Source organism: Aphelocoma coerulescens, chromosome 13, assembly GCF_041296385.1.
Source record: "Aphelocoma coerulescens isolate FSJ_1873_10779 chromosome 13, UR_Acoe_1.0, whole genome shotgun sequence".
In the NCBI taxonomy this organism is placed as follows: domain Eukaryota; kingdom Metazoa; phylum Chordata; class Aves; order Passeriformes; family Corvidae; genus Aphelocoma; species Aphelocoma coerulescens.
In genome coordinates, this window is record NC_091027.1 from 8,930,967 (window position 1) to 8,956,751 (window position 25,785).

The following is a 25,785-nucleotide window of genomic DNA, read 5'->3' on the forward strand; positions in this document are numbered from 1 at the left end:
TGGTTTAGGTGAGCAACAGACATTATCATAAAAATATAAAATAACATGGAATCCTCTTAAATCTTTAATAGGAGGCAACAGGTGGGTTCACCAGCTAGGTGGAAAGTAGAAAGCAACAGAAAAGTGTCACATAAGGAAGTAGCACAGCAGTTGTCTCACCACTGAAGAGCAATTTAGAAGCATTTTCATACATAAAACTTTTAAGCCAATCACTGTGATGCTTTAGCCAGGTAGAGAAATAAGTGTAAAACCTGGAACCAGTTGAAATTGCTTTAAGGTAGTTTTCTTTCTGGGATTTCAGTGTTTCTTTACAAATAAGCAGCCCATCCTCCAACAAGAGCACATTTCTGTGGAGTTGGAAAACCCCTATTAACATACATTTTTAAGGGACCTGAAAGGCAGCAGCTGCTAAGGGTGGTGAGCAAGAGTGAACTCTCTTACACATAAATAATCCTGGGATGAAAGGGTAACAAAAAAAAGGGGGAAATCCAGCATTACATTTTTTTTCTCCCCTGCCAGAAACATCTGATATTAAATTTCTAAATCTGAAGCTTCAACCTGCCAGTAAATGGGTTGGACTGGGACTGTCAGCACGCTTCTCTCTGTATAAATGGCTGGTGACTTCTACTTTTTCCTTTTGTAGCCTGGTGTAATGATTATATTAAGTCCAGATTTTCCACATAGTTCTTAAAATTCTGGATGTGATGAGCAATTTGGAAATTAATTTTTGTTATGCGACATGACTTCTGTAAACCCTTCTGAGGCACCATGGCCTTGTGGCAAGTAATTTTACTGAACCATTATTTTCAGGAAATATATTTGTGTATGTGCCATCTTGTATACATAACATGGAGCATATTGAATATGTTTAGAAGGAGTTTAGAGCTGAGGGATCTCCTTTTCATACTTCTTAAACCTAAACTTCTGTTAGTGAATACAAGAGTCATTTACCTTTGATACAAGCAGTTGCTGAATGTTTTGTAGTCAGGGTGAAGTACAATAAAGCTTGTAATGTTAATCAGGAATGTAAAGTGTTTTGACTAAATAGAAGGAAAATAAACACCTGACATTTTGAGATAATTTGTTGTGTTTAGGGGGATTTGTGGGAAGGCAAGGTTAAATACAGTTATATTAATTAGTGCTACTATGATATAAAGCAAGTGAAATAAGGTCAAATTAAATGAATATATTGTCCACATGTGTTGTGGAGTCATCTACACCACACATGGCTGAGCAAGGGAGAGTAAGGTAACTGCTGTGAAGGTTTAAGTGGCATTTAACTGGCTAATGGGAGCTCTTGTAGCAGAAGTGAGGCTGATACCTGCTCCTCAGCCTGTTTCTGCTCCTCAGAGACAAGGTGTTAAGAAAGTTCTTTGGATTTAGAGATTATTTTGAGTTTAGGAATGAAGATGACCTGCCTGCATTGTGTCTTTTGTGTGCAAGCACTACTCTGCAACAACTTTTTGAGTACAGATACTGAGAAGGTTGAATCTAACAGATACAATGACTGTCACAAACCCAGCAGGGAAGCAACAAATAGTTTAGAGATACTTTCAAAATTTAAGTGTAAAAAGTTCAGCTTACCACAATCTTATTATTGTCACATTTTGATCTTTATAACAGCTTTAACATGGGAGAAAAGCTCAGTAGCTGGCAAAATCATGACCCATTTGACCATTGAGTCACCTTCAGATTCGTTGAAGCCATGATTTCATCCTCACCCTTTGAAAGAATCATGTGCAGTGAAGCAGTGGGGTGACCAGTGGGGTGACCAGTGGGTCTGATCCAAGGCTGCCCCCTGCTCATGGATTCCTCTCTTTATACAAATGAGGAATATTGGATCACATCCATCACATCAAGCCATCCATCACAGCAAGGTGTGATAGGCTGGTGTATCAGTAGGTGGGACCTATGTCTACCACAACCTCTCCCAATGATCTGATTCTCCCATAGAATGTACCTTGGTCCCTCCAGTCTCTAAGCAGTAAAGGTGAGACAAACTCCTCTGTGCCACCTCCCGCTCTTCCTTTGGCTGCCTGGCCCGAGAGCCAGGCCCTTGCTGAGGTGCTCAGCCGGAGCCCTCGCTGCTGCTCCAGAGCAGAGCATCCTGCATTTCCCTGCCAGGTCTGCTGCCAGCTGCTCAGAGAGCTCCAATCAGTAGGGAGAATGATTTGGCCAGTTGCCTGTGTTTAGTTAACAGTGACAGAGTGTTTTCCTTTCTTGCCTACTGAGCGTGGAAGACAAAATGAGTCCTGGTAATCAAACTGGTGCATGCACTCGATGGCAGTGCAGCAAGGAGGGCTCCTGCTGCCCAGAGCTGGCTGTTTGAAAGGAAAGACTTATTGGCTCTTTCCATGCCAGTCACTGGATCCTCTGCAGTGACTACAGAGCTCCTCTGACTTTGACCTTGCCCTTACACACTCACCATTCATCTAAGAGAATTTTCTCAGCACATTGACTAATATAAAATGACACAGCAATGTCATTTATTGTCAATTATTGTCCTCCTCCCATCAGCAGTGAGTGGAACCAAGAGGGGTCCACCTTAGACCACCAAAGATGTTTTTCAGAAAGCCAAAATCCAATTCTTGTTGAGGAAAACAGACAGAAAAGGCTGTGATCACGACTGTAATATCAGTCCAATACAACATTGGTAAGCTTTGCATTTAATCAGTAACACCCAATGGCCAACCATTCAGCTGGTATCAGCACTGGGGGTTTGGGGATGGTTAGGAGCCGGGAGGTTTATTATGAGCAAGATGACTGGTTTCCAAAGAGTGCTGCTCATTGTTCACGTTGGGAAGGGATATCTACTGGAACTACAAATGAGCATAATTAGGATGATTGCTCCGAATAGAATAATGATGTTAGATCAGCAGATGGGAGAATGGAGCCAGGTACATTTATCCAAGGCACAGTAGGGAATCAATATCATATTAATGAATGTAAACGAAGTAACACATTCTGAGGATCTCAAGTCTGACATTAAATAGGATGCAGATGGGAAGTGATTTAGTTTATCCCTCATTATGTTGTTAATTGTTGTTATTGTAGATAATTATGATGAACTTATCCTCACTGAGCCCAGGCAGACTATTCAGACAATTGTGGATAAACAGTAATGGTATACAAACAATTTTATATTGCTTTAAAATGGTGCTAGGTACTATAGAATCTATGGGGTTTTGGCATTTACGTGATCAAATATGGAATTTTTCTGGAATATAATTTGTTGCAGGGCAATTGTTACCAGTGCAGCATGGAAAGAGCTCATTGCCCACTGAGTGTAATTTCATTCTCACTGTCCAAACCCCAGGATCTGAACTCATTTCAGAACAAAGAGATATAATTATGCACTTTTTATATTCATATTTCTGCTCAAGAAGGTTCTGCAGCATGACTTCTAAGTCTGCTCTTCTGACAGAGAGGACAATTTCCATATGGTCAAGAGTGCTCTGTGCCAGGACTCTGCAGCTAGGATCACATTTTTCCAAAGTGCTTGGTTGCTGCTTATGTGCTGTGGGAACCAGAATTTCACCCACATTGATACTTGTGACCAGTTTTATAAGGAGTTGTTCATCTCGGACACTGAGAACTGTGGTAGCTGGCTGTTTGAGACCTGGAAGACATATGGTTATTTTAATTATTGATATTATTTGCACCGTGGCTCGCAGTTAAACCAACATTCACTTGCAGGATGCATTTAGGAGGAGTCTTCCTCCTGATATGCACGTGCTGCTTGTAGCCAAAATTCCCATGAGAGGAGGGATTCATAGCACCTTTGAACATATAAGTGTGTTCCTTAAGCGAGTTGAAGCTGCCACACTTACCTCAGCCTAAGGGATAAATGGAGCTGTGTTGAGCAAACAGTTGCTTTGAATTTAAATCCATCATTTTCTCCTAGTTTTTTCCCATCTGATTTTCAGGAAACAGAGATTTCAAGCAGCTGAGCTGAAAAGAGCCACACAATTGAGGGAGAGAGAGCAGCTAATTATTTTAGTGCAAGGAAACTATTTCCTCTCAAATTGTATAGAAAATAGAAATCTTCCCCAGTGAAGCTTGCCACAGAGAGATCAGGAATGTAATAAACATGGGAAAATGTGAGAGAAAAAAGGTATGCATGGCATGAGGAATGAGAAGCTTGGCCCAGAGCTAACTTTGTACTTTGATTACGTCTCTCACGTCAGAGCTGCAGAATGACCTGAAAGGAGGTTGTGGTGGGGTGGGGGGTTGGCCTTTTCTCCCAGGTAACCAGTGATTCTCAGTGTCATATCCCCACACAAGGAGTGAACAAGTATTTGAATGCCATGGAGAGGGATTTGGAGCATGGCACTGCATCAGCATGAGCTTCACTTTACTGCTAATGTGAACAGATCCTAAACTCTTTTTCAACAATAAAATTATCAGAGTATTCTTTTGAAATGCATAGATTGCATTTAAAGAGAAGCTGTTGACAGGGCACAGGAGACAGACCCTCTCCTTGGCCGAATCTATGTATTCCCTACATTTGGCATGCACATTGCACTAATACCTCTGTATAGCCTGTCCTGGTTTTGTGACATCCAGGGACTTGGTAGTTTATCTTCAGAAAACAGGTGTTTCAGCATAAACATTCAAACGAGCTCGGGAAAATCTGCAAGAAAAAAACCACCTTTCACTTACTTGAGGAATCAAAAGCATGTGGCTTATTTGTGATGTGTGTTTGAAAACGAGCTGTGGTGATATGAAAGAAAAGTACATCAAGCATCAAATGCCATCTTATGTGGAAAAGCTGCTGTGCCAACCTTGGGACTTTAAATTCTCTCATTTTAAAAAAAATGTCAACCAGTATAATTTCTGTTCTAGGTTAAATAAATATTTTCAGAGACTTGGAATGGACTGTTAGTTCTCTGCTGAATAGCACTGATATTCGTGCACAGGGATGCTCAGTAATGGCACCTGTCAGGCTGAAGGTGACTTTGGGAGAAAGGAGTAGAAGAGATGGAGGTGTTTTTCCGGCAACTTCTTAGGTATGAAAAAGAAAGATTGTATTCTGTTCAGGGTGAGAACTCTGGATAAGTCAAGTCATCCGTTAATTTCAGTGTAGAGGGAGTTCACATGTACAGGAAACTTATTTTAAGTTTCAAATAGTAAAGAAAATCAATAGAAGTAATAAAAAAGGTTGAGAGTGGACTGATTCTGAAATTTCTTATGCTAGGGAATCTAAAACTTTGGTTGAAGAGTTAGGAATTCTGCTCAGTCTCAATCCTTAATTTTCTTCAAGGATTATGTTCAATTCCTGCCTTTGTTTCCCCAGATAATCCATCCATTAATTTTAGATTTAAAAAAAACAAAACAACCAAACACCTTTTAAAGGAATTGTTCCAAGGGGATGTCAAAGTATTTTTCCTTTTCTAATGTTTTTATTGATGGAAAAATAGCTTCCAAAATTTATTCATTAGTTTTGGTCGCATAGAAGCTACATTTATCAAAAACATGAATAATTTCCCAGAAGAAATTATTGGTAGAGTTGGTAGATTCATAAGAACTAGAGCAGAAAAGAGCTGAAGTGCAAAAGAGTAGAAACAAGACAGGGAGGTGCAAACCTGTCCTTTCTGCTGCCTTTGACAGTTTGCACTTTAAAGTTCTTGGAATGTTATTGCTGAAGATTAAACATATACCTGCACCTGCAAATGATGCTGCAAAAGCACGGTGACAAATTTTAAAGGCTTTTCAACTCCACAACTGGAATCATTACCACCACCTTCTCGAGCTTCTTTAAGGATTTGATATATCTACCAGACAATAGGTATAAGGTGAAATTCAAAGTCAGTGGTTTGATTGATTCCTTACTGCTCTATCCCCTTGGTGGAGGGATATGCTCTCTTAGAGATGAGTTTCTGCAGTGCATGTGAAGAGATGAATTGCAGCTAGAATGCTGAGGAGAATAAAGACACACACAAAAAAATAGTCTTATGGTAAATCAGCCAGTGCAACTGCCATTGAAATCCCTGTAGTGATGCAAGGGATGTTATTTCCATGGCTTGTTGGAAGTCAGAAAATTTTTTGTCTCTATCAAATCATCCTGTTGTTTTCTGGGCTTCTTTGGAGATGAATAATGTCAACACAGACAGCACTGTGGTTTGTCCTTGGGCTCTTACATTGGCCACATCTCTTTGTGTCTCATGACAGATCTAATCCCCCTTTGCCTGGAGGCCCCTCTGCTCTGCCATGCTGCAGCACTGTTCAGAGGACAAACCATGGCCGTGTTTCTCTTGGATCCATTTAGAAGGGTCCAAATTGCTTGGAAAGCAACAGAGTCACACTTCTGAAATGTCAAACTCTTGTATATGAACAGATTGTTGATTATATGATGCTCGCTGGAGATTAAGAAGTCAAGGTCTGGATTATTTTAAAAATGAACCAGAGCATCTGTTCCTACCTCTAGAAACATTTAGTAACCTGCACCTGAGTAGTGAAATGTTTTAAACGAGCACTTGGCTTTAAACTCAGAGACATGCCCACTGGGTATGGCACAGTATGCCCAGAGTGCCAATAATTCCCTGCTGCCACTTAAGAAGCAAGAGAACATAGACCAACTGGATGTGCTTTCTGGAAAATTAACTGTACAGCCTTGGCATACATAGACTGTGCATGTAGGCATTTAGTCTGGAAACAATAGGAATGCACTCAACTGTATTCAAAAGTGTCAGCAGCTGGCAAAGCTCTTTGGGAGGGGTGCTCAGTGCATTTCAGAGGATAACGAGGTTACATGGTCAGGATCAGTGCAGAGCCCTTCCTTAGCATCTTCTCTCATTGCCTTCCCTCCCACAGGCCTTGTGCTTCTTTTCATTCCCAAATATATGGCCAGTCAACAACACTGTAAATACCCAGAAGGAAATCTGTCCCACAGCTTTTCTATATCGACTTGTGCATATTTCATATGATATCTAATTGGTAAATATTTATAAGCATTTTGAATATTTGATATGATGGCTTATTTAACAATTTCATTTCAAATATTGCATGAAATATTTCTGCTTTTTTTCCCCCTCCTTTCTCTCAGCTTTGTTTTCTTTCTACAATAATTTTTACTTGGGGGAGTTTTCTGTTCATATTTACAGAATTACCTCTCCATGTTTTTTTCTGCTGCCTCTTCTCAAAATGCTAATCTAAGCAATGCAATATTTCTCCCCTTGATATATGTGCATATGTGATGTAGATTAAATACAAAGAGCCAAGAGCTCATGGAAACATGAAAAGAGGCTCTGTGCAATGCGCCTACAGCTTTCATTTGCACAGCAAATTTAATGCTACCCAGTAATTCCAGATAGGTTCTTGGTCTTAGTTTTTCTCATTTCACTTAACTTTTTACTCAAACTCCATCCCTCTGACCTGAAACAGCTCCTTTCTGAAAAAATCTGGTTGTTTTTGAACAGATGTGGAGACATGACAGAGTTCATTTAGAACATAATCAACAGATAATAATAGGGTACTTGGAGAAATTGCAGTGAATGACAAGTACCATCAGCCTTTTCAAAACAGCAAAATTAGACATTTTTAACTCCACATGCACAACAGTGTTACAAGAAGCAGGAAATGACTAATTTGAAATCCTTTTATTACATTCTAGTTTTTAAAAATGATATTGTAACATTCTCAGGCATTATCCTGACCCTTCTCTGCTCACTGCCTCTATTGGAAATAAAATTCTGTTCCATGTGTTATTTGAAACAGACTGGCTCTGTTGCCTACTTGCTTGTATCCCTCATCTTCTTCCCTGAGGCTTGACAGCTCTCAGTCTGTAAGGATGAGGCCCCTGCATCTCTCATGTGTGATTTGCAGTTTTCATTACTGTAAAAATCCATCTGGTTTATGAACCTCATAATCCTCAGACTTCTATAATATGGCACCTGATTGGGGTGCTTGGGAAGGTTTGAGTTATTGTCATTGCCTGTGTCTGCTTCTGCTGCACTGCCAGGAGGACTGAGCTGGATTTTGTGTCTCCAGCCCTGAGTTTCTTGTTGTGGTACAAGTCTGACCCCACTTGCTGCCCACTGCCTGTCCAGGCTTGCAGCCAGGATGGTTCTCCACAAAACTTACTTAGACAGGAGGGCCATGAGGTGCCTGGTTCAGGGGTTGAACCTCGCTGGCAGGGCAGTGGTGAAGTGGTAACTGTCCTTTTGCACCCCAAGACACCCCATCTGCCCCTCAGTGTTCTGGCAGAGTCACGAGTGTCCTCAGGGCTATGATCTTCTAAACCTTGGTGTAACAAGTATCGCAGAGAATCACAGAATACTCTGAGTTCGAAGGGAGCCCCAAGGATCATCGAAGTCCAGCTGCTGGCCCTGCACAGAACAGCCCCAAGAATCCCACCATATTCCAGAGAGCCTTGTCCAAACACTTGTTTAGCTCTGTCAGATTGGTGCTCTGACCACTGCCCTGGGGAGCCTTTTCCAGTGCCCAACCACCCTCTGGGTGAAGAACCTTTTTCTAATATCCAACCTGAACCTCTCCTGACACAACTTCAGGCCATTCCCTCAGGTCCTGTCACTGATCACCAGTGTCTGGGAGTATCTGGAAATGTGTGCTTGCTCTCCTTCACCTCTTCCTCCCACCCCTCACTGATCTTCGCCCTGGGGTGCAGCCTTCCATCCACTGTCCCACACTCCTTCCTGCAGGGAAAGCAGGATCTTGGATGCTTCTAAATGTGTGAAATATAGGCAAATGTGTGAAATACCCAGTGCTGGCACAAACACTGATAGAGCTTGGATGCTGCTTGTAAATAAATCTTCTTGGCTTCCTTGGGATTTTTCCTGTGCGTCAGAACTCGCAATTCAGGATTTTAGATGCAGGTACAGAATTTCTGCTTGCATCACCAGAACTGTGCTTTGCAAGCCAGGATCAGGAGAAGCTTGGCTTTCAGACCTCTGTTAATCTCAGTTTTTAAGTAAAGAATAATGTGTGCTTGAGAGAAATACACTGACAGGAGAGTCATTGAGTGTGTTCTTGCCATCAGGGTGATCAGGATTTTCTGTGAAGACTGTGAGCATTAAGGAAGCCAGAACAAAGATGACAAATGGTTTTATAAAAGGGATCATCAGAAGACACAGCAGGTTCAGTTATCTTTGAGACATGTCTTAACAGATGAGCAGTCTCCTGAGAGATGTAATCTGCTCTCCTGCCTGGCTGCAGAATTGCTGGAGGGCACTTTACTTAATGTTATGTTATGTTATGTTATGTTATGTTATGTTATGTTATGTTATGCTATGCTATATGTTATGTTATGTTATGTTATGTTATGTTATGTTATGTTATATGTTCTTTCTACAGCCTGTATCTTGGATAGGGTGTATGGCTGCTTGTGCCTACTTAAAAATCAGAGTAAAAAACTTTGAATGGGGAAATCGTCCCTAGTCTCTACAAACGTACAGAACCAGTAAAAACATTAAGCTTGGAGATGTGAATAAAGTTGGGTCGTGATAGAGTTTTCCAGCTGGGAACCTGCCATTTGCAGATGTTTTGGAAGCACTTTTCTAGTTGCTAACTAAACTCTTTCCTTAAAGAAAAGAGAAGAGGGGAAAAACCCTAATCTAATACAAGCTAGTTGCTCAGATGATGTGGAAGTGGTGATGAGAATTTCCTAAAATGTGCTGGTTAAGAGATAAGCTTGTGAACTTTGCAAACAGTACATAGAGAATGATATTGAAGCTCAGCAGAGTTCTCACTTTTGTTGGTTTAAAGCTGCGGAGTTAATTAAGTATCTCCATTACCTGTGGCAGCAAGGCATTTCATTCCCACTTTGCATCTACTTTCAAATCCATCTATATTTGCTGTCCTTCACTGTTCCTGTAGTTATTTTGAGGCTGATATTTTTGTTTGGCCATCTATTCTCTCAGTGAAGAGGCAAGCTTTCTGTTTATTGAAATTCATCTTGGTGTGGGGAAGATTAAAGCACAGAACTGATTTGAGAGGAGCACTTTGAAGCCATAAAGAACAATCTGTCTTTCATTTACATTTCAGACCTTACCTCACCCTGGTAATAAAAAACATTTACTCCACAGATCCCATCTATCTCCACAAAATGCTCAGGTACTAGATTTAGATATAAATGGACCATCGTTTTCTGCCTGAGCCATGAGGACATCTTAAATCTTAGTGCTCCAGCTTGGCACATTTGTGGAAGTCTTGGTGCCCCAGCTTCTGCAATGGGGCATTCATCCAGATAAAGATCTGCTTGTTGGACTCTTATGTCTCCTCTTAAGAAGATTTGAAGTTCTTGCTCCTCTCCATTAACAACACAGTGAGAACATCCAGTCTGATTACAGCACTCAAGGACAAAAAGAGGAACTCAGATTTAAACCTTTTTGATAGCTAAGAGGATAACCATACAAGTTTCACCTTGCAGAAGGTCTCAGCAGTAAAATCCCTGCTATTCCCCAGCTGTCTTCAGCCCCTTCTCCTAAACACGGATCAGAAACTGCTTCTTCCCTTTCCTGTGAGAATGCCCCACTTCCAGTCCTGAGGGGCTTTCTGGTTCCCTGTGATTCTTCAATTATTCTGTGCTCTTCCCAGCTCTTCCATGCATGGAAAGCAAAGTTGGGACACACACACACACATGCACAGTAAAAACAACCTCAAACCTATAACAAAGTCATTAAACCCCCTGATGTCAAAAAGTCCTTATCATCTCAGTCCTGAAGGGTAAAAACTGACCAAAGAAGTTAAGCCACCTCTAATGACATGTTCTAGACAGTGCTGTTCTACTTAATTAATGAATGTTCGCACAGTGCTTTGAGATCTTTGTCTAACAAGAAAGGCTGATATGTTGGTATGTGTAAATGATAGAATTGATAATTTAGAAAATATAGAAGCACAAAGTCAGGTTGCCCTTATCATTTCTGCAAATCCAGGTTTAACTACTTCTTCTTTTGGCTGCTGGCTTAATTAGATAAGGTACTGAATTTAATTAACTCATCAAACCTAATTTGAAAAGATCTCTCAAGTCAGTAAGAGCTTGTCTTATGCTTATTATTCTATTTGTTGCATTGAGCCTTTAATATCACCATTTTATTATGATATTAATGGTAGCCGTAATTGTGTTCTAAATTACATTTACTCAGGTGGCACTTTCCTTGTTTTTTAAGTGTCAGGATGTGAAAATCAATCACAATTTAATTTAAGGCAGGGAAATTGCTCTTCTACCCCTCTGTCAAGTCAGCAATAGGCTATCTCTTTTCCTGTAAGTGTAATTTGGGTTTGCAAAGTGAAATTATTTCACAGGAAGTAATGTTGAGTTTCTGAAGTCCCATTTCTTGGAGAGGTGTTATGACAATGATCATCTGGATGCTCTTTTGGGAATGGTTAACTAAATTCTAAGGTTTGAGGCTGAAGTTGGTATTACAACTATATAATTCATTTGAACACATCTGTGTGTGATGCTCCAGCTTGTTGTACCAGTCTGAAACTTCTTGAAAGTTATTAAAGAAAGAATTACTAGGAAAGAACCTAAACTGAAAAATTTGCTGTATTATTTTAATACAGTTAGCAGGACCTTTTTTTTGGACATATTTTTACATTCTTAGAAATATGCCACACAGAGAGGAGAGATCAACTAATTGCTTAAAATCAAAATTTCTCTAGAAATTATTTACTTGTTCTGTAAAACTTGTTCTATTGTCATGCAAACTATGCTGCTGATAAAGACATTGCTAATTAAGTCTGGAGGAGTTCCTGTACTTTCATGAAAAGCCATCAACATGCTGTGTGGAATCAAATGCTTTCTTAGTCTTCCAGGCAGAAGTAACCTTGCTCACAATTGCTGTCTCTTCTTTTTTCATTTGCCTGTTTGCAGCACAAATAAAGACCTTTTTTTCTGCTCTCCCTCAGAATGACTATCGGAAGTTATCTATGCAATGCAAGGACTTTGTCGTGGGGGTGCTGGACCTGTGCAGAGACACTGAAGAAGTGGAGGCTATTCTGAATGGAGATGTGAACATCCATTTGTGCCCTGAGCACCACCGGCCAAGTCTGAGCAGGATTAAACTTGCTATTAAATATGAGGTCAAAAAGGTAAGAATCAGTCCACTCTCAACCTTTTTTATTACTTCTATTGATTTTCTTTACTATTTGAAACTTAAAGTAAGTTTCCTGTACATGTGAACTCCCTTTGGGTCCCTGGTGAATATGTCGTCACATTTAATTATGCTTCATTGATGTCACCTGAAAAATAAACAAAAGATAGATTTCAGTGGGACCAGGACTATCCCTGGAACTTTAGCAACTTGTGGCTTGATTTGCATTTTCTCACATCTTTTAATTTGGAGGTTATTTGCAAAGTGAAAAATAAATTCTTCTACAAGTATTTAAAACAATGATTCAGCCTTACAGAAGTGTGTTGTGTGAACGGAAAATGTTATTCTGGCAAATTCTAGGCCTGGGTGGTCCCAACTAATTGCTCCTACAATATGCATTGATGGAAACTGGGCTCCTGCTACGGGACTCGAAGAGTGTTCCAAATTTTCAAGCTAACATCTGCTCTCTTTCCCCTCCCAAACCCACCACCTGCTTCCTTCTGCCTCTTGACTGTGCTGCTGTGCTGGCTGGAGAAAGTCCTTTCCTGCTACGAAAGCCATTAATTAAAGAGAATCTTAAAACATATTTGAAATTAAATGCTTTCATGCAGAAGCATGTAGTATGGAGCCAAATATTTTTTCCTAGGATGTTGTGTATCAGCTTTGTTCCATCACCAAAACCAAGCAGAACATCTCACTTCACTCTTAGTCAGATGTTCAACAAGCTGGGTCAAGTTTAGTTGTTGAAGCTGTTGCTTTGGTATCAGGAGGCCAAACTTGCTCTGATGGTCTTTCAGATAATGAACTAATCTAAACAACACAGATAGTACCTCATCAAGGAACAGTGCCCAGTGCTCCATGGCCTGAGAATCATCAGTCACAGAATCAGGGAACATTCTGAGTTGCAAAGGACCTTGGTCAGAACCTCGAGCCTTTTCAGCGTGTGGATTCTCCTGTGCTGCTTTGCTCACTTATCCTTCTAAATATTTGTGTCCTCCTCTCGATACCAAGGCCATGAGCTGAAGCTGCTGTGCTGCTCTGAGCACTTCCATCCTGGCTTGCCTGGTTCCAGAGGGACATTCCCCCACTTCTTATCCTGTCTATATGTACAACTTTTCACAGTGCATGAATGCTGACCTAAAGCACCCGTGGGAGGTCATGTACACTTGATCTTTTCATGTATAAATATCTTCCTATGCCTTATAGGATATCTTCCTAAGGAAAGCTGAGCATCCTTTCTGGATCACAGCAACTTGTTGCACACTGATAATAACCATTAAACTAATTGCAGGATATGACCATGAGCATTCAGCAGTCTGGTGATGACTCTCAGGTCAGCCCTTTTCAGCACGATCTTTTCAGCAGCCGGTGTGTGTCTATGTGTAAGATGAGTACTTAGCAGCTATCTTGAATCTGTGGGAGACAGACACATTTATCTAAATGGCTTTGGGCTTTGGCAGTGACATGATAATAGACTGGTTTTGGTCACACTTGCTGAACAAAGACATTGTTATGGTAACACAGTAATTATTTCCTTAAGAGGCAATGCATTTCAGGTGCAAGCTTTTTATTCAGTTGAGAGATATTTAGGTTTATGTGTACAAATCCAGTGCTTTGAAATCCATTTCCATTTTAAGGAAATCCTATAATTGAGAGAGGTGAGAGGGAGGGTGATTATGGATATTTAACAGACCAATTTTTGGACAGATTCTGTAAATTTCAAGTCACTTTTTCAAAGCTAATGGCTCATCATGACTAGACCATGTCCAGTCCTGGGCTCCTGAGTCTGAGAGAGATGTGCAGCTCCTGTAATGGGTCCAGCAGAGAACAAAGGTAATTAGGGGACCAGAGCATCTCTCTTATGAGGAAAGGCTGAGGGAGCTGGACCTGCTCAGAGCTGAGAAAAGAAAACTGAGAGGAGAGCACATCAATGTCCATCAGTGTCTGCAGGGAAGGTGTCGAGAGGATGGACCAGGCTCTGCTCAGTGCTCCAGGTAACAGGACAAGAGGCATCACACAGAAACTGATGCCCAGGAAGTTCCACCTGGATATGGGAAGAATTTCTTTACTGTTCATGTGACCGAGTACTGGAACAGACTGCCGAGAGAGTGTGGAGTCTCTCACTGAGGATATTCAAGAACTGTCCAAACATAATCCTGTGCCGTGTGCTCTGGGATGACCCTGCTTGCACAGGAGTTTTATACAAGACAACTTTAGGGACTTCAGAACGGTCTGAAAAAAAAAGCCCCATCCAAAAAAAGGAGTAAGAGGTTATGAGTTATTTTTTCATTAAGTTCATATGCAGACTAAATATTTGCACTTGCATGTGAAATTTTAAGAAATATTTGATGTTTAAAAAAATCTATTTCTACCATTAGCTTCCTAATTCACATTTCCATATTAACACTCAGTGCCTACAATAGGCTTTCTTTGATGAAAAATTGCAGAGAACAATGAAACACATTGAAAATTATTATTTAATATCCATTATTTTACTTTTACAGCTGCTGATGCAGTCTGTATTTCATCACGCTTTTATTTCCAGAGTCTGGGAAAGATGTCAAGGACTCCCACCCTCAGACAGAAGAGCAATTGTATGCACAGAGTTTCATCAGGTCTTTGCATAATCTTTTAAAATCTCCCTTGTTCTTTTAAATATCTTTGTTCCTTCACTGTCCTCATACAGTGCAGTCACTGCAGCCACAGTGCCTAAGGAAAATCGTGTTCACATCAGGGCTGAAGCCTTCACACCTCCCCTGCTCAGGAAACCTGTAACTGGTACCTATAGCAGGTTTTTGTCCATGCCCTAAATGATCTGTCTCTGCATTTTTCCTTCTTTGCTTCCCATTAAAGTCCCCTGTTAACTTCATTCATTTTCAACTTCAGAAAAGCAATTCTCTGGTCAACTGAAAGGACACAGCTTTATTGATCAGTATCTTTTTTCCTAATTTACAAAGTTTGAGATGAGTAAAGTCATTCAAGAAAGCATCAAAAATTACAGGCTTCACTTGTTGGTCTTTTTTTTCCTTTTTTTCCTTTTGCAAAGCATGCTACTAGCACATATGAGATGATGGTGAGAAGCTTAAGGCTCTAATTAAAGGACTTTCTATAAAAGATATTTGAAGAATTAGGAAATTCTGCTTTTTCATATTTTGCACCAAAGAGTAACCCAAAATTACAGTAGTTTACAAAGTTGTTTATAAAAATGCTGTATTGCTGTTATTCTTACCACTTTTTGAAAGAACTAAATAATCACTCTGTACCCCAGGATTTTCGGAAAAAAATCACTCAAATGTCCTCTGCTCAAGTTTTCCAGAGGCATTTTTCTGTTTAGATCAGCTGTCTTACTGATTCCCTGAAAATTATTAAAATGGGAACAGTTTGTCAAGAGCAAAGCAAACAATTTTCAAACACTTAAGCATTTACTGAGTCCTGGATTCTTTCCAAGAACTAGACTTTTATCCCATGCTATGGGATGGCTGCAAATTTACCATTGTCTCCCCTGGTTTATTTAGTGATGCTTTGCACTTGCACACTTCAGCCATCAAGAGATTTCTTGCTCTTCCAGCCATGCAGGGTCTCAGGGACAGGGAGGTTGGGTGCAGGAAGAGCAGCCAAGCACTCTGATGATGCTGCAGCTAGGCTGTTCAGGTGTTAACCTGGACACTGGAGCACAGGCTGGGAAGTCTCATGGTGAGAGCAAACTGTGGAGTCCAGCAGCTGCTCATAGAAGTGGCAAAATAAAAAGCAGCATTAAGGTGGAACAGGTGGTGTTGGTGGATTATAACCAGAAATGGCTTCAGTTGCCTAGTGGAAGTTCTGATCCCGAGGATGATGAGCTCTGTGGGCCATGGATACCCTCAGCTGCTCCTCATGCAGGTTTACAACATCTCAAAGCTTACTGTGTTCTTGACTGAAATTTTTATAATAATTTTTTTTTCTTTTCTTGAAACATTCAAACAAATTTGTTTTCACTCAGGTACTTGAAGTGTAAGAGTAGCACACATTTTTTCTGTGTGTGAACTCATTTCTAATTAAGCCAGAACATGATTTCTTCTTTTGAGAAGCAGAGGTTGGAAATACCTTTGGACAGCCAATGATGAGAAAATTAAAGTTTTGATGTCTCACAACAAAACCATTTTGCTGCTGTGTATCAGCTGCACAGATGCCTTCATATTTTATATCCTCATTTTAGTCTGTACCAATATGATCCTTTCTTGCTTCTCTTCAATGTTGGCAGGGGACTTGTGTTGACATTTACCTTTAGGTGGAAAGCTGTTGCTCCTCTGTAGGAGGTGACATTCATTTTCCTTCTTTCCCAATGGCAGAATTATCATTGCTCTATTCTTTTAATTGCAAATGTTGAGTGCCCACCTCTGTCTTCTCAGCAGCTCCGTTCATAACCACTATAAAGCCAGAGCACCTTTCTCTTTCATGAGTTTTAATTTAATTAACAGTAAGACACACAAATTGGGTTGAAAAAAAAAAATTTTAAACAGAACACCAGATGGCTGTGTAAATCCTATTTAAGAGAGAGCTGGAACAGGAACTTTTTTCATAACTGTATTATTAATAATTAACATATGGAGGATGCTCTGAACAGAGTACTCGTGGCTGCATTAGATTATAACTTTTCACTGCGTTGGTCACACGACTCTGATACTTGAGGGCATAAGACATCCTGAGTGGGAGCTGGAGAAGGTTAGTCCCTGAATGGGCAAAAGAACCAGCCCTGCCTGTGCTGAAGAGAGAGTTTTGACCCCAAAACATGCAGTGACAGACACTGTCCCAGCCACAGGCTGGGGGACAGCTCCTGTAGAGGGTTACCTGGGAAAGCTTGGGTTTTGCATGGGAAGCACAGGAAAATAAGGTGGAGAACAGAGAGCAGGAGAAACTCAAAACTGACAAGAAGTTCTGACACTTCTCCCCTCGGAGAGCAAGGAGTGTATCTGTGCCACGTGCCATGGTGGGTGACATCTGAGTGCTCTCAATTTGCAGTTATCCTGCAGAATCCTGTGGGGAGTGCCCTGGGGAGGGACTGCTGCAGGGGAAAGGGGAGAGGGCACACCAGGGCACTGCCCACAGCCTGCACACCAGCCTTAACACCAATGGAAAACTAGATTTTGGTAACACAAATGAAATTATTCAGATTCACAACTTTAGTTTAGGAATTTCTCATAGGATGAACATTGATCTTTCAGCACCCCAGTGGTTGTAACATGCACAGATACAGCTTGGAACAGGACAGGGCTATGTTTTACCACCAAATGAGAAGCCTCAAGGAGGAGAACTCCTCAATCAAAAGGGCTTTCAGGAAGTTGCATTTTTGTTCCTGCAATCCCTCGTTAATTTTTTTTTCCACATTTTAGTTTCAGGAATATTTAACTGAGGCCTTGTGAAGTCATTGATGTCTTGGACAGTGGTGGTGGGAAGAAAAGTATCTCTTGTTTCCATCAGGGGAGAGCCAGTGAATACTGTAAAATGTAATTTAATATCTAAGTGAACAGTGGAAACACTGTAGTCATTCTGGACTCTTATCCATGTAATTTTTCTTTTTACACTTTTAATTGCATGTTGCAGATGTTTTGACAGAGATTGGAAAGGGAAGGAGTTACTTCCCTTCCCCACAGAATGCATTTCTATATCTGAGTATTTCATTAGCAAGGTTCCTTCCTCCCACTGAAATCTGTGACTCTGATTATTTCCTTTTTCCCAGATGTTTTAATTTCTTTTCTTTGACGAATCTCATTTTGTTATTTCCTGCCCATACATCCATCCTCTTAAGGTTTCAATGAATCATTTCTCCATCCTGAATATTGTTTGCAATATTCCAAATTTACTGTAATATGCAGACAATTATTTTCATTTGCAGAGTGTCACGGTCTTAAATGTCCATCAAGATACAGACAAGTGAGCAGAGGAACACATCAAAATCATTGCATGGATGTACCTCACATATGAAAGGACTAAAATTACCTTTATTAATAATAAAATTCCCACAGGAAAGAGCAATTGATATGGTTTGCTACAAATCTGACCTTACGTGACTTCAATTTTGACTTTGCCTATTTCCCCACAGGCAATAGATCTGTAAAGGTGCATTTGGGATGAAAAGTCAGATATGGATGAATAGAACCCTTAAAGTAAATATAAATAAATCAGTATTTTAAGTTATTGAGGGTCTTTTCCCAAGTGATATTTAAATGTGGACCTGCATGAATACTGTCCCAGGGTGAGGCTCTCCTGCATGAGCTTCTTGTCACACTCCTGCAGATGTCTGCATTTGAGCATATTTTTGGGACTCTATACCTGATGGAGAGAGGAGTCTCATCCTATGGGCGAGTCTGTCTCCCCACCAGCCCTGCTGGGAATAAATCCATCTACACTAGAGGCAGCTGAACTCGAGCACCAGCCCAGTTTCTTCACCATATGGTCAAGGGAAAATAGTTCCTGGCTCTCCTGGGGGAGGAAGAGGCTATGGCGTTTTAAATCTCTTCTTCTGTGCCCTCTGTGGCTGTTTTTTGAGATACCAAAGGGACACTGTTGCTTGGTAGTTTTTTACTATGGCATGTTTTCAGATGAATAATTCAATAATAAGGATTTTCAAGTGGTTTTGATTTTGCACAGATATGAAAATTCTGGAATGTTAAAGGCTGGGACTTGCAGTTCAGTTTCTTGTTTTCAGATAAATAATTCAATGATAAGATTTATTCATATATGTAAAAAGAGGAGAAATCAGACAGTAACAATAAATCTCTTCAGCAAACATGCAGCCCACTAGAACAAGAAACTGATGTTTTCCAAAGAGCCAACCGCCTTATTCCCTACCCTAGAGAAGAATGCTGAGCCCAAAAAAGTCCTATCTTTGTCTCAGAAAAGTCAAATTATAAAGAAACTGAAGGCAAAACAAGGCTTAAACTGAACCAAAGAATTTGTGTAAACTCTACATTTTCTAGTTACACACCTCAAATATATCAGGCTTACGTTTTCATTTCATATGCTACAAAATTAACAGGAGAACAACAAAAGTCTCTTCCACTATTATTATTAATTTTGCTTTTCCAGTCAGCACTGAAAAGCATTAGTGTCAATGGGCAAATTGCATTTGCAATGGTCTTGGCAGTTTTATTTACCCCATCATTTTTGTCTTCTATTAGACTAATTTGTTTTTATTGGGTTTTAAATGGTGTGTGCTCAAAGCCTGTTTCTACCCACGTTGCTCATCCTGCCAGGATCGTGCCATGGCCTTCAAGGAGCTGAGCCACACGGGGGCTTTGGGACAATCACACAAGCACCGGGATGATCTTCACTGCCCTGCTTCTGTCCTTTGTCACCTTTGCCAAGTGAGATCCCAGTCCTGCTAACGTACTCACTGATTTAGCAGGGAGCAGATCTGCCCCAAACACTCTTGTTTTTATAGAGCAGAATGAGTCACAGGAAGGAGATGTGCTTGTAAGCTGGAGCTATGTGAAGGTTTCAACTGTTCAAAATTATAATTTTGTACTGGGTAACTCAGATCAACCAGCAAATGGATCCAGGTATTGGATTTTAATAAAACTGGGGAAGGTGTGAGTATCCTAGGAATTGATGTATTTGCCCTCTGCCAAATGGCTCTAACAAGAAAGATTTTGGTTCAGAAGGAAACAATGTGAAAGGTTTTGTGAAAGGTGCAATTAATTACTAGAACAATACTAAATACTTGTGGGCTTACATCTTAAAAGTAACTCAGAGTCTGAAGTTGCACAATTAGTTGGGGCTTTTTTTCCTGATAATTCTGGCTCATCTGGGCCCTGCTTACAAATATAAACCTCTTCCCTTTGCTGCAGGTTTAAAACCACTGAAGTTAGACTCCAGATAGCAGGTCTGACTATTCACCAAGCCTGTCACAAAGCTCATCTGCAGGATGAGCAAGATCCTCATGAATATTTGTGTGCTGCCATTAGACAGTCAAATGAACCCCAGGGACAGACGGAAAGCTGCAGCAATCCTCAGGGCAGGGACATTTCCTTATTCTCTGGGTGTCTGCAGCAATATCTCAGATATATATCTTTTGTCACGTAGTGTTTCCTTTTGTGCCGTGGTCAGATCCCATTGAAACGAGTCTTGATCAGTTGAATTTTCTTTCGTCCATGAAAATCTTACTTTTGCATCTGGACAAAGGAATTTGGACCTGCTTTTACTCTCTCTTACAAGGTTAGTCTGGTGCAAAGTGTTTTTAAAACTGGGCCTGTAGCTATGGATAGAATTTAAATATAATTAGAGCAAGTCTCTTTTGTGAAAAGGTCCTGGTGTCACAGCATGGGTCTTTGGAATTGAACTTTACTTAGTATTTTTAATTCATTAACAGTAGGGCATGTACTTTTCTTTATTTCTTAAACTTTCTGCAGTTTTATTTGCCTCTCTTGCAGCCACAACAGCAAAGAGGGAACCAAGTTCCAGCCATATTTACCCTCTGACAACTTCACCTATCAGAATTTAACAGCACAAGCATTTGCTAAAGGCGAATATTTTTTCACATTCCAGAGCATGAAATAAATCCATGGAATCACATAGAATACCCCACCTGCTTCTGCTAAGGTCTCAGAATAGTTTCTACAAAACAAAGGGCTCTTTGTTCACTTGGAGGTTCACAGAGCAGAGTACAACGTGGAGATAAGAAAAGGCTTCTGCTTGTGCTGGTCTTTCCCTGCACTGTGTGTTTTCCAGCAAACTTCAGTAATTCCCCCTGAGCTGTCTCATCTTCTGCTCTGCATCAGGTGAAATGATTCTGCAATGGGTCTTTTACTGGATAAAAAAAATATTTTGACGCATTTTCCACGTTTCCTCCAGTGTCCAAAAATGTATCTTTCAGTCAAAGAAAAGTATTTTATTCAGTATAAATGCAGACCCTTTATTTAGGCTTCAAGTCTTAAAAATGCTTAAAATATCAAAAGAATCTTCAAAAGGGAAAAGTGTTAAAAAAGCAAAGAAATTATGTTTTGTTTTAATACATTCATTGATTTTTTTCCCCTGTCATTTGCCTGTGGGCTTATGTATACCCCTTAATTCATCTGATCCTCTTTGGTGAAATGGCAGTGTATTTTTCACCCTTCAGGGGAAGAGCAGTAATATCCTGCTTTGACCTTTCCCTGAGTTTTTTCCACCCCTGCCAATGTTTGCTGATACTCCCACCGCCTTCAGCAACCTGCTGAAAAAGGATGATTTCATTTCTCGTTTGGTGAGTGCTTTGCTAGGAGGAACACGGCACTGCCTATGCAGCAAGCTCAGCTTTCCCTCCCTCCCTCCCTCCCTCCCTCTGGTTTTGCTCAAGCACAGCAAAGCTGCCAAGGAAACCCCAACTCACCTTTCCACACCAGCACTGGCTTTGGTCCTGCTGGGAACACAAGCACAGCAAGCTCACTCAGCTGAGGCTGTGTTTGTCTGTGAGGTGTCAGGAAATCTTCATGATAATTCTGATGTACTTTTAACTTTCCAGAGCACACAGTGTGTGGGGTTCAGATCCCACCTGGTTTTTCCAATGTGTAGATCCCTGAAGGAGCACTGCTCCTCTGTTCCTGGCAACACAGAATCACAGAATGGTTTGGGTTGGAAGGGACCTTAAAGATCACCCAGGTCCAACCCTCCTGCCATGGGCAGGGATGCTGGCAAAATGGGAAAAGCCATGTATGCAACCCATTTGCTGTCCCTTTCTTTTTCACTTGTAATTTAGAGGCAGGAGGTGACAATTGAAACCCTTTGGATGACTCATTTGAGTCAGCATTTTCCCTCAGATCTCTGGCATTTGAAGCCTTACACACCCAGCCCAGGGTTCCTGTGAGCAGGTGCTGCAGCCTAAAATGTGTTAATAAATGTAGGTTTGCAGAAGCAAAGAGCTACATCAAAAGATAAATGCTTAATAATGAACCCAGAAAGGTTGTTCCAAGGACATGAACACAGCTACATGATGGAAAGAGAAATTGCTCATCCCTGCCCTTGCCAATGTCTCTTGACATCCCCAGTGTTCTACTGAAAGTCTGTTTATGCAGCTCCATTTTAGCTCACACTCAGTGATTAAACACACTGAGGTTTGCCATAAGGCTGACAAGAAGGGACAAGCTGAGAGAACATGACAGGAGCACCTCAGGACTCTACAGTCACAGGTTCATGTTGTTAGCTCTGATATGCAGGGTTTTAAACTGCTTTCACTGCTTCACTGACCAGTTTTTCCTTCCTACCACAGCTCCTGGCTATTCTGTGTAGGGTACATTAGAAAAGTGAGATGATCCTGTCTGGGTGGTTAATTCTTTTGCCTGTACTTTTAAGGGAAACAGAATTATTACAGTAATAAAAGAGAGACTGGTTTCTTTCTGCCCGATTAATTCCAATGATCTGAGGCTGACCTCTGTCTTTTAGCTGTCTTGCCATAAGTTTCCTTATTTCTGCTGACACCATTTTTCTGTCCAAGACAGAGATTTTTATCCGCCCTCCCCTCCCCTCCCCTCCCCTCCCCTCCCCTCCCCTCCCCTCCCCTCCCCTCCCCTCCCCTCCCCTCCCCTCCCCTCCCCTCCCCTCCCCTCCCTCATTACAGGCTCTTTCTCTGTTCAATATAGTAGAAAATAAGAAATAAAAGTCTCTCTATTACAGTGTTTTCTATCAGAAGTAACTTTCTATATGTTTACAGAAATATAAAGGTACTTTATCATCTGTGGACTGAAACTCCTGTTTTGAACAACTATGCTGAGGAAAAGACTTTCATTCTGTTGTAAGGGCTGGAAAGTGTTTCCCCACAATGCATATACACGCTGAGCTACCAGAAAGAGCTGCCACACATCGAATTAGATAGAAACGTGGAGAAGTTATCACTCAATGTGGTATCCACAGTGATCTCTGAAACACCCTCTTTATTCCTATATGTAAAACTGTTTCTTTAGGTCCTTTCACTTCCCACTGAAGTCTTTGAGGAACTTTTTCCCATATTCCAGACAAATACTAATCTCTCTCATTTAATCCCCTGTAGCAAAGGACAGGGGCTTTTGGAGCTGTCAATACTTTCCTGAGTCTTTCACTGCTTCTCAAAAATGCTGCTTTGGCAGCTTCATTATTTGAGCTGATTGATGTGTGATTTTATTATAATTATTTTAGCCTTTTTTTAACTTAAAAAGCTGGGTGACTGATTGGCTGGAGGGAAGTACAGTTTCCTTCTTATATGAAAAGGTATGCACGGTACCAGCAAAAAGCACTGCCATCTACTGGGATCCCAGGGCCATGGGACCAGAAAAGCTCCCACCGTGGTTTCTGAATGCACAAGCACTGGAAAACATTTTGCTTTAGCTCGCAGGTCCTGATGCATTACCTTACTGCCTCTGCCCAGGAGATAAAGCACTCAATGCTTTTAAGTGGCTGGTTTTGGAGCCAGGCAATCCCCTCCACTGCCAGTGCTTCCATTTCAATCAGAGATATCCTGCCCTTCTGCACAGCCCTGGTCACACCACTCTTTCTTGTCTGCAGCACAGGAGCATCCACAGTTTGTCCCTAAAAGCCTCCTCGCCTCATTTTCCGGCACTGAAGAAAGGAAAATAGCATTTAATGGGAACATTGAAAAAGCACTGCAGCATTCAGTCCTCTGAAATTCAATATCACACATCACCATTTGTCATAATGCTTTGAAGCATTCTGCCTTGAAGCTTTTGTCTCAAGCTCTGTTCTTCTCCGTGCCTAAGTCACTAAGCAAAGCATTAGTGTAATCTTTAACTTGGTGTCAGTGCCCATTCCCAGGGGACAGAGAAAGTTAAATGGCTCTGTAAGATCTCTGAGGAGATCTAAGATGAGTTTCTGAAATGTTGATAGAGAGAGGGCTGGCAGTGCCCAAGGGTCACTGTGTGTTTCATTAATGTCTGATAGAGAAAACAATGAAAACTGTACTGCTTGCTATCAGCAAATAACAGTTCAAAACTCATTCATGCACTGATCTTTCTGATCCTTAACTTATTTTCCCCTCATTTTTGTAATAATCAGAGTAAGATGAACACCATCGAGGCTCTATGCCACTCCACCCGTCTTTATTGCCTTGTACAAAATAAACTGTTCCACTGAACTGAGTTTTATGGCAATTCCTTCTCAATTTTCCTATATTTGTATTTTCATTGTAGCTGTTCCCAGACAAAGTGAAAAAATGGACAGATTAAAATGTCTGATGAAGTCTCTGAAATGCCAACCAGAAGTCTTTGACTGTCTCATTGCCAAGGACAACTGAATTTCTTTGTTTGAATCAATTCTCATAATGCAGTGAACAATTGCAAGAGGAGGAGGAAGTCTGGATGTTGCTTGGGCCCTTCATCCCAGAAGTCTGCACATTCACCAGTGTAATTTCCCTTTCCATGAGCCTCTACAATTGTTGTTGAATTCATGATATCTGAAAATAAAATTTGGAAAAGGGATCAATTCTCTACCAAGCTTCCTTCCACTTGGTTTTTCTGTTGATTTGCCAGAAAGATAACAAGCCCAAGCAGCATTAGAACAAACATAAACACTGGGCATTAGGAAATGCCTCCATGTAATACTGCTGTCATCACCTCAAACTTTAAATGCTCAGAAGGACTAGGACTCATGATTTATAATTATATTTTTTAAAAGCTTGCTTTTTTTTGAAAGCAGCTTAAAAGAAAGCATATTAAAATGCTAATATTTCCAGGAAAAAATTCTGAAGACAAAGGAGGTTAAAAGTACCTACAAATTACTTTGATCTGATTGATTTATTCAGTGGAAGGGGTAAAGTCTCATTTTCTTTTTTTCTTTTTGAGAAAAGCCAAATTCATCTCAAAAGCACATTTTAAACATCTGCTAATGTGCTTTTAATGAAGGAAAAGTGCTATTCCACAGCAATCCTAATTACTGTGCAACTGTATTTCCTTCTGAACAGTAACAGTTTTGTTATGCAAACATCTCAAAAAGAGTCCATTAAGTTCCCCATTCGATCATGCTTCACAGATAGTGAAGATGAAAGCAGAGTTAGCATTTTCTCTGCTTTTCAGTCCCAAGAAAACTACAGACAACGGCTGAAATCTTTCAGCTTAAAGGGCTGATCCAGGGCAAGGAGAGGCTGCCAGACCTGGTCCATGTCCAGGCAGGCAGGGCAGCAGGGGCCACCAAGCTCCAGCAGCCTCTGCTTTCCTCCTCTCTTTTTTTCTTGACCCCCTTCATCCTCCCCTTCACCTCCAGAAAGTTCTGCTCATTGAAATGGTAGAGCATTTTACATTTCCCTCCTAGGATCATTCATTCAGCCACTGAGCTAATAAATGAAACCCTCAGTTCTGCTAATGCAATTAACTGCATCAGCAACATATTTATTTTTCATGTTTTCTTTCTGTTATTTTGCCTTTTAATTATCCTTCTTTGTGATTAAAGGTAGCCACATTCTAAATTCAATCACCTCAAAGAACAATATGAAATAAAGAAGTTTAATCTTTTGTTATAAAACCGTCAGGTGGGATCTGGTGGTGCTGTAATTTTGCCATTAAGAAATTGCCCTTTTCACTTCTCTGCTGCTCGCCTTTCCTTTTATCTCTTTTTTTTACCTCTGAACAGTAAACTGCAGAAGAGTCTCAGTTACAGGGTACAAAACAGGTACTTTCTGTACCAGAGCACCACAGCTTTTCCTTCTGCTTTTGAATTTGTCTTTTTGTCCAATCAGTAAAGAATGAGCTGTCATATTTTGAAAGGTACTCTGAGATAAAGCATTTAAAGTAGCAAAATA

The 25,785-nt window shown here is 40.7% G+C and overlaps 1 protein-coding gene across 1 annotated transcript in view; it reads left to right on the plus strand.

Moving 5' to 3' along the window:
• Positions 1-25,785, plus strand: part of TRPC7 (transient receptor potential cation channel subfamily C member 7) — a 65,980-nt gene that overhangs the window by 8,519 nt on the left and 31,676 nt on the right. Inside the window, exon 2 of the mRNA XM_069028881.1 lies at positions 11,869-12,051. Coding sequence (XP_068884982.1) covers positions 11,869-12,051 — 183 coding nt within the window. The remainder of the gene's footprint in view (positions 1-11,868; positions 12,052-25,785) is intronic.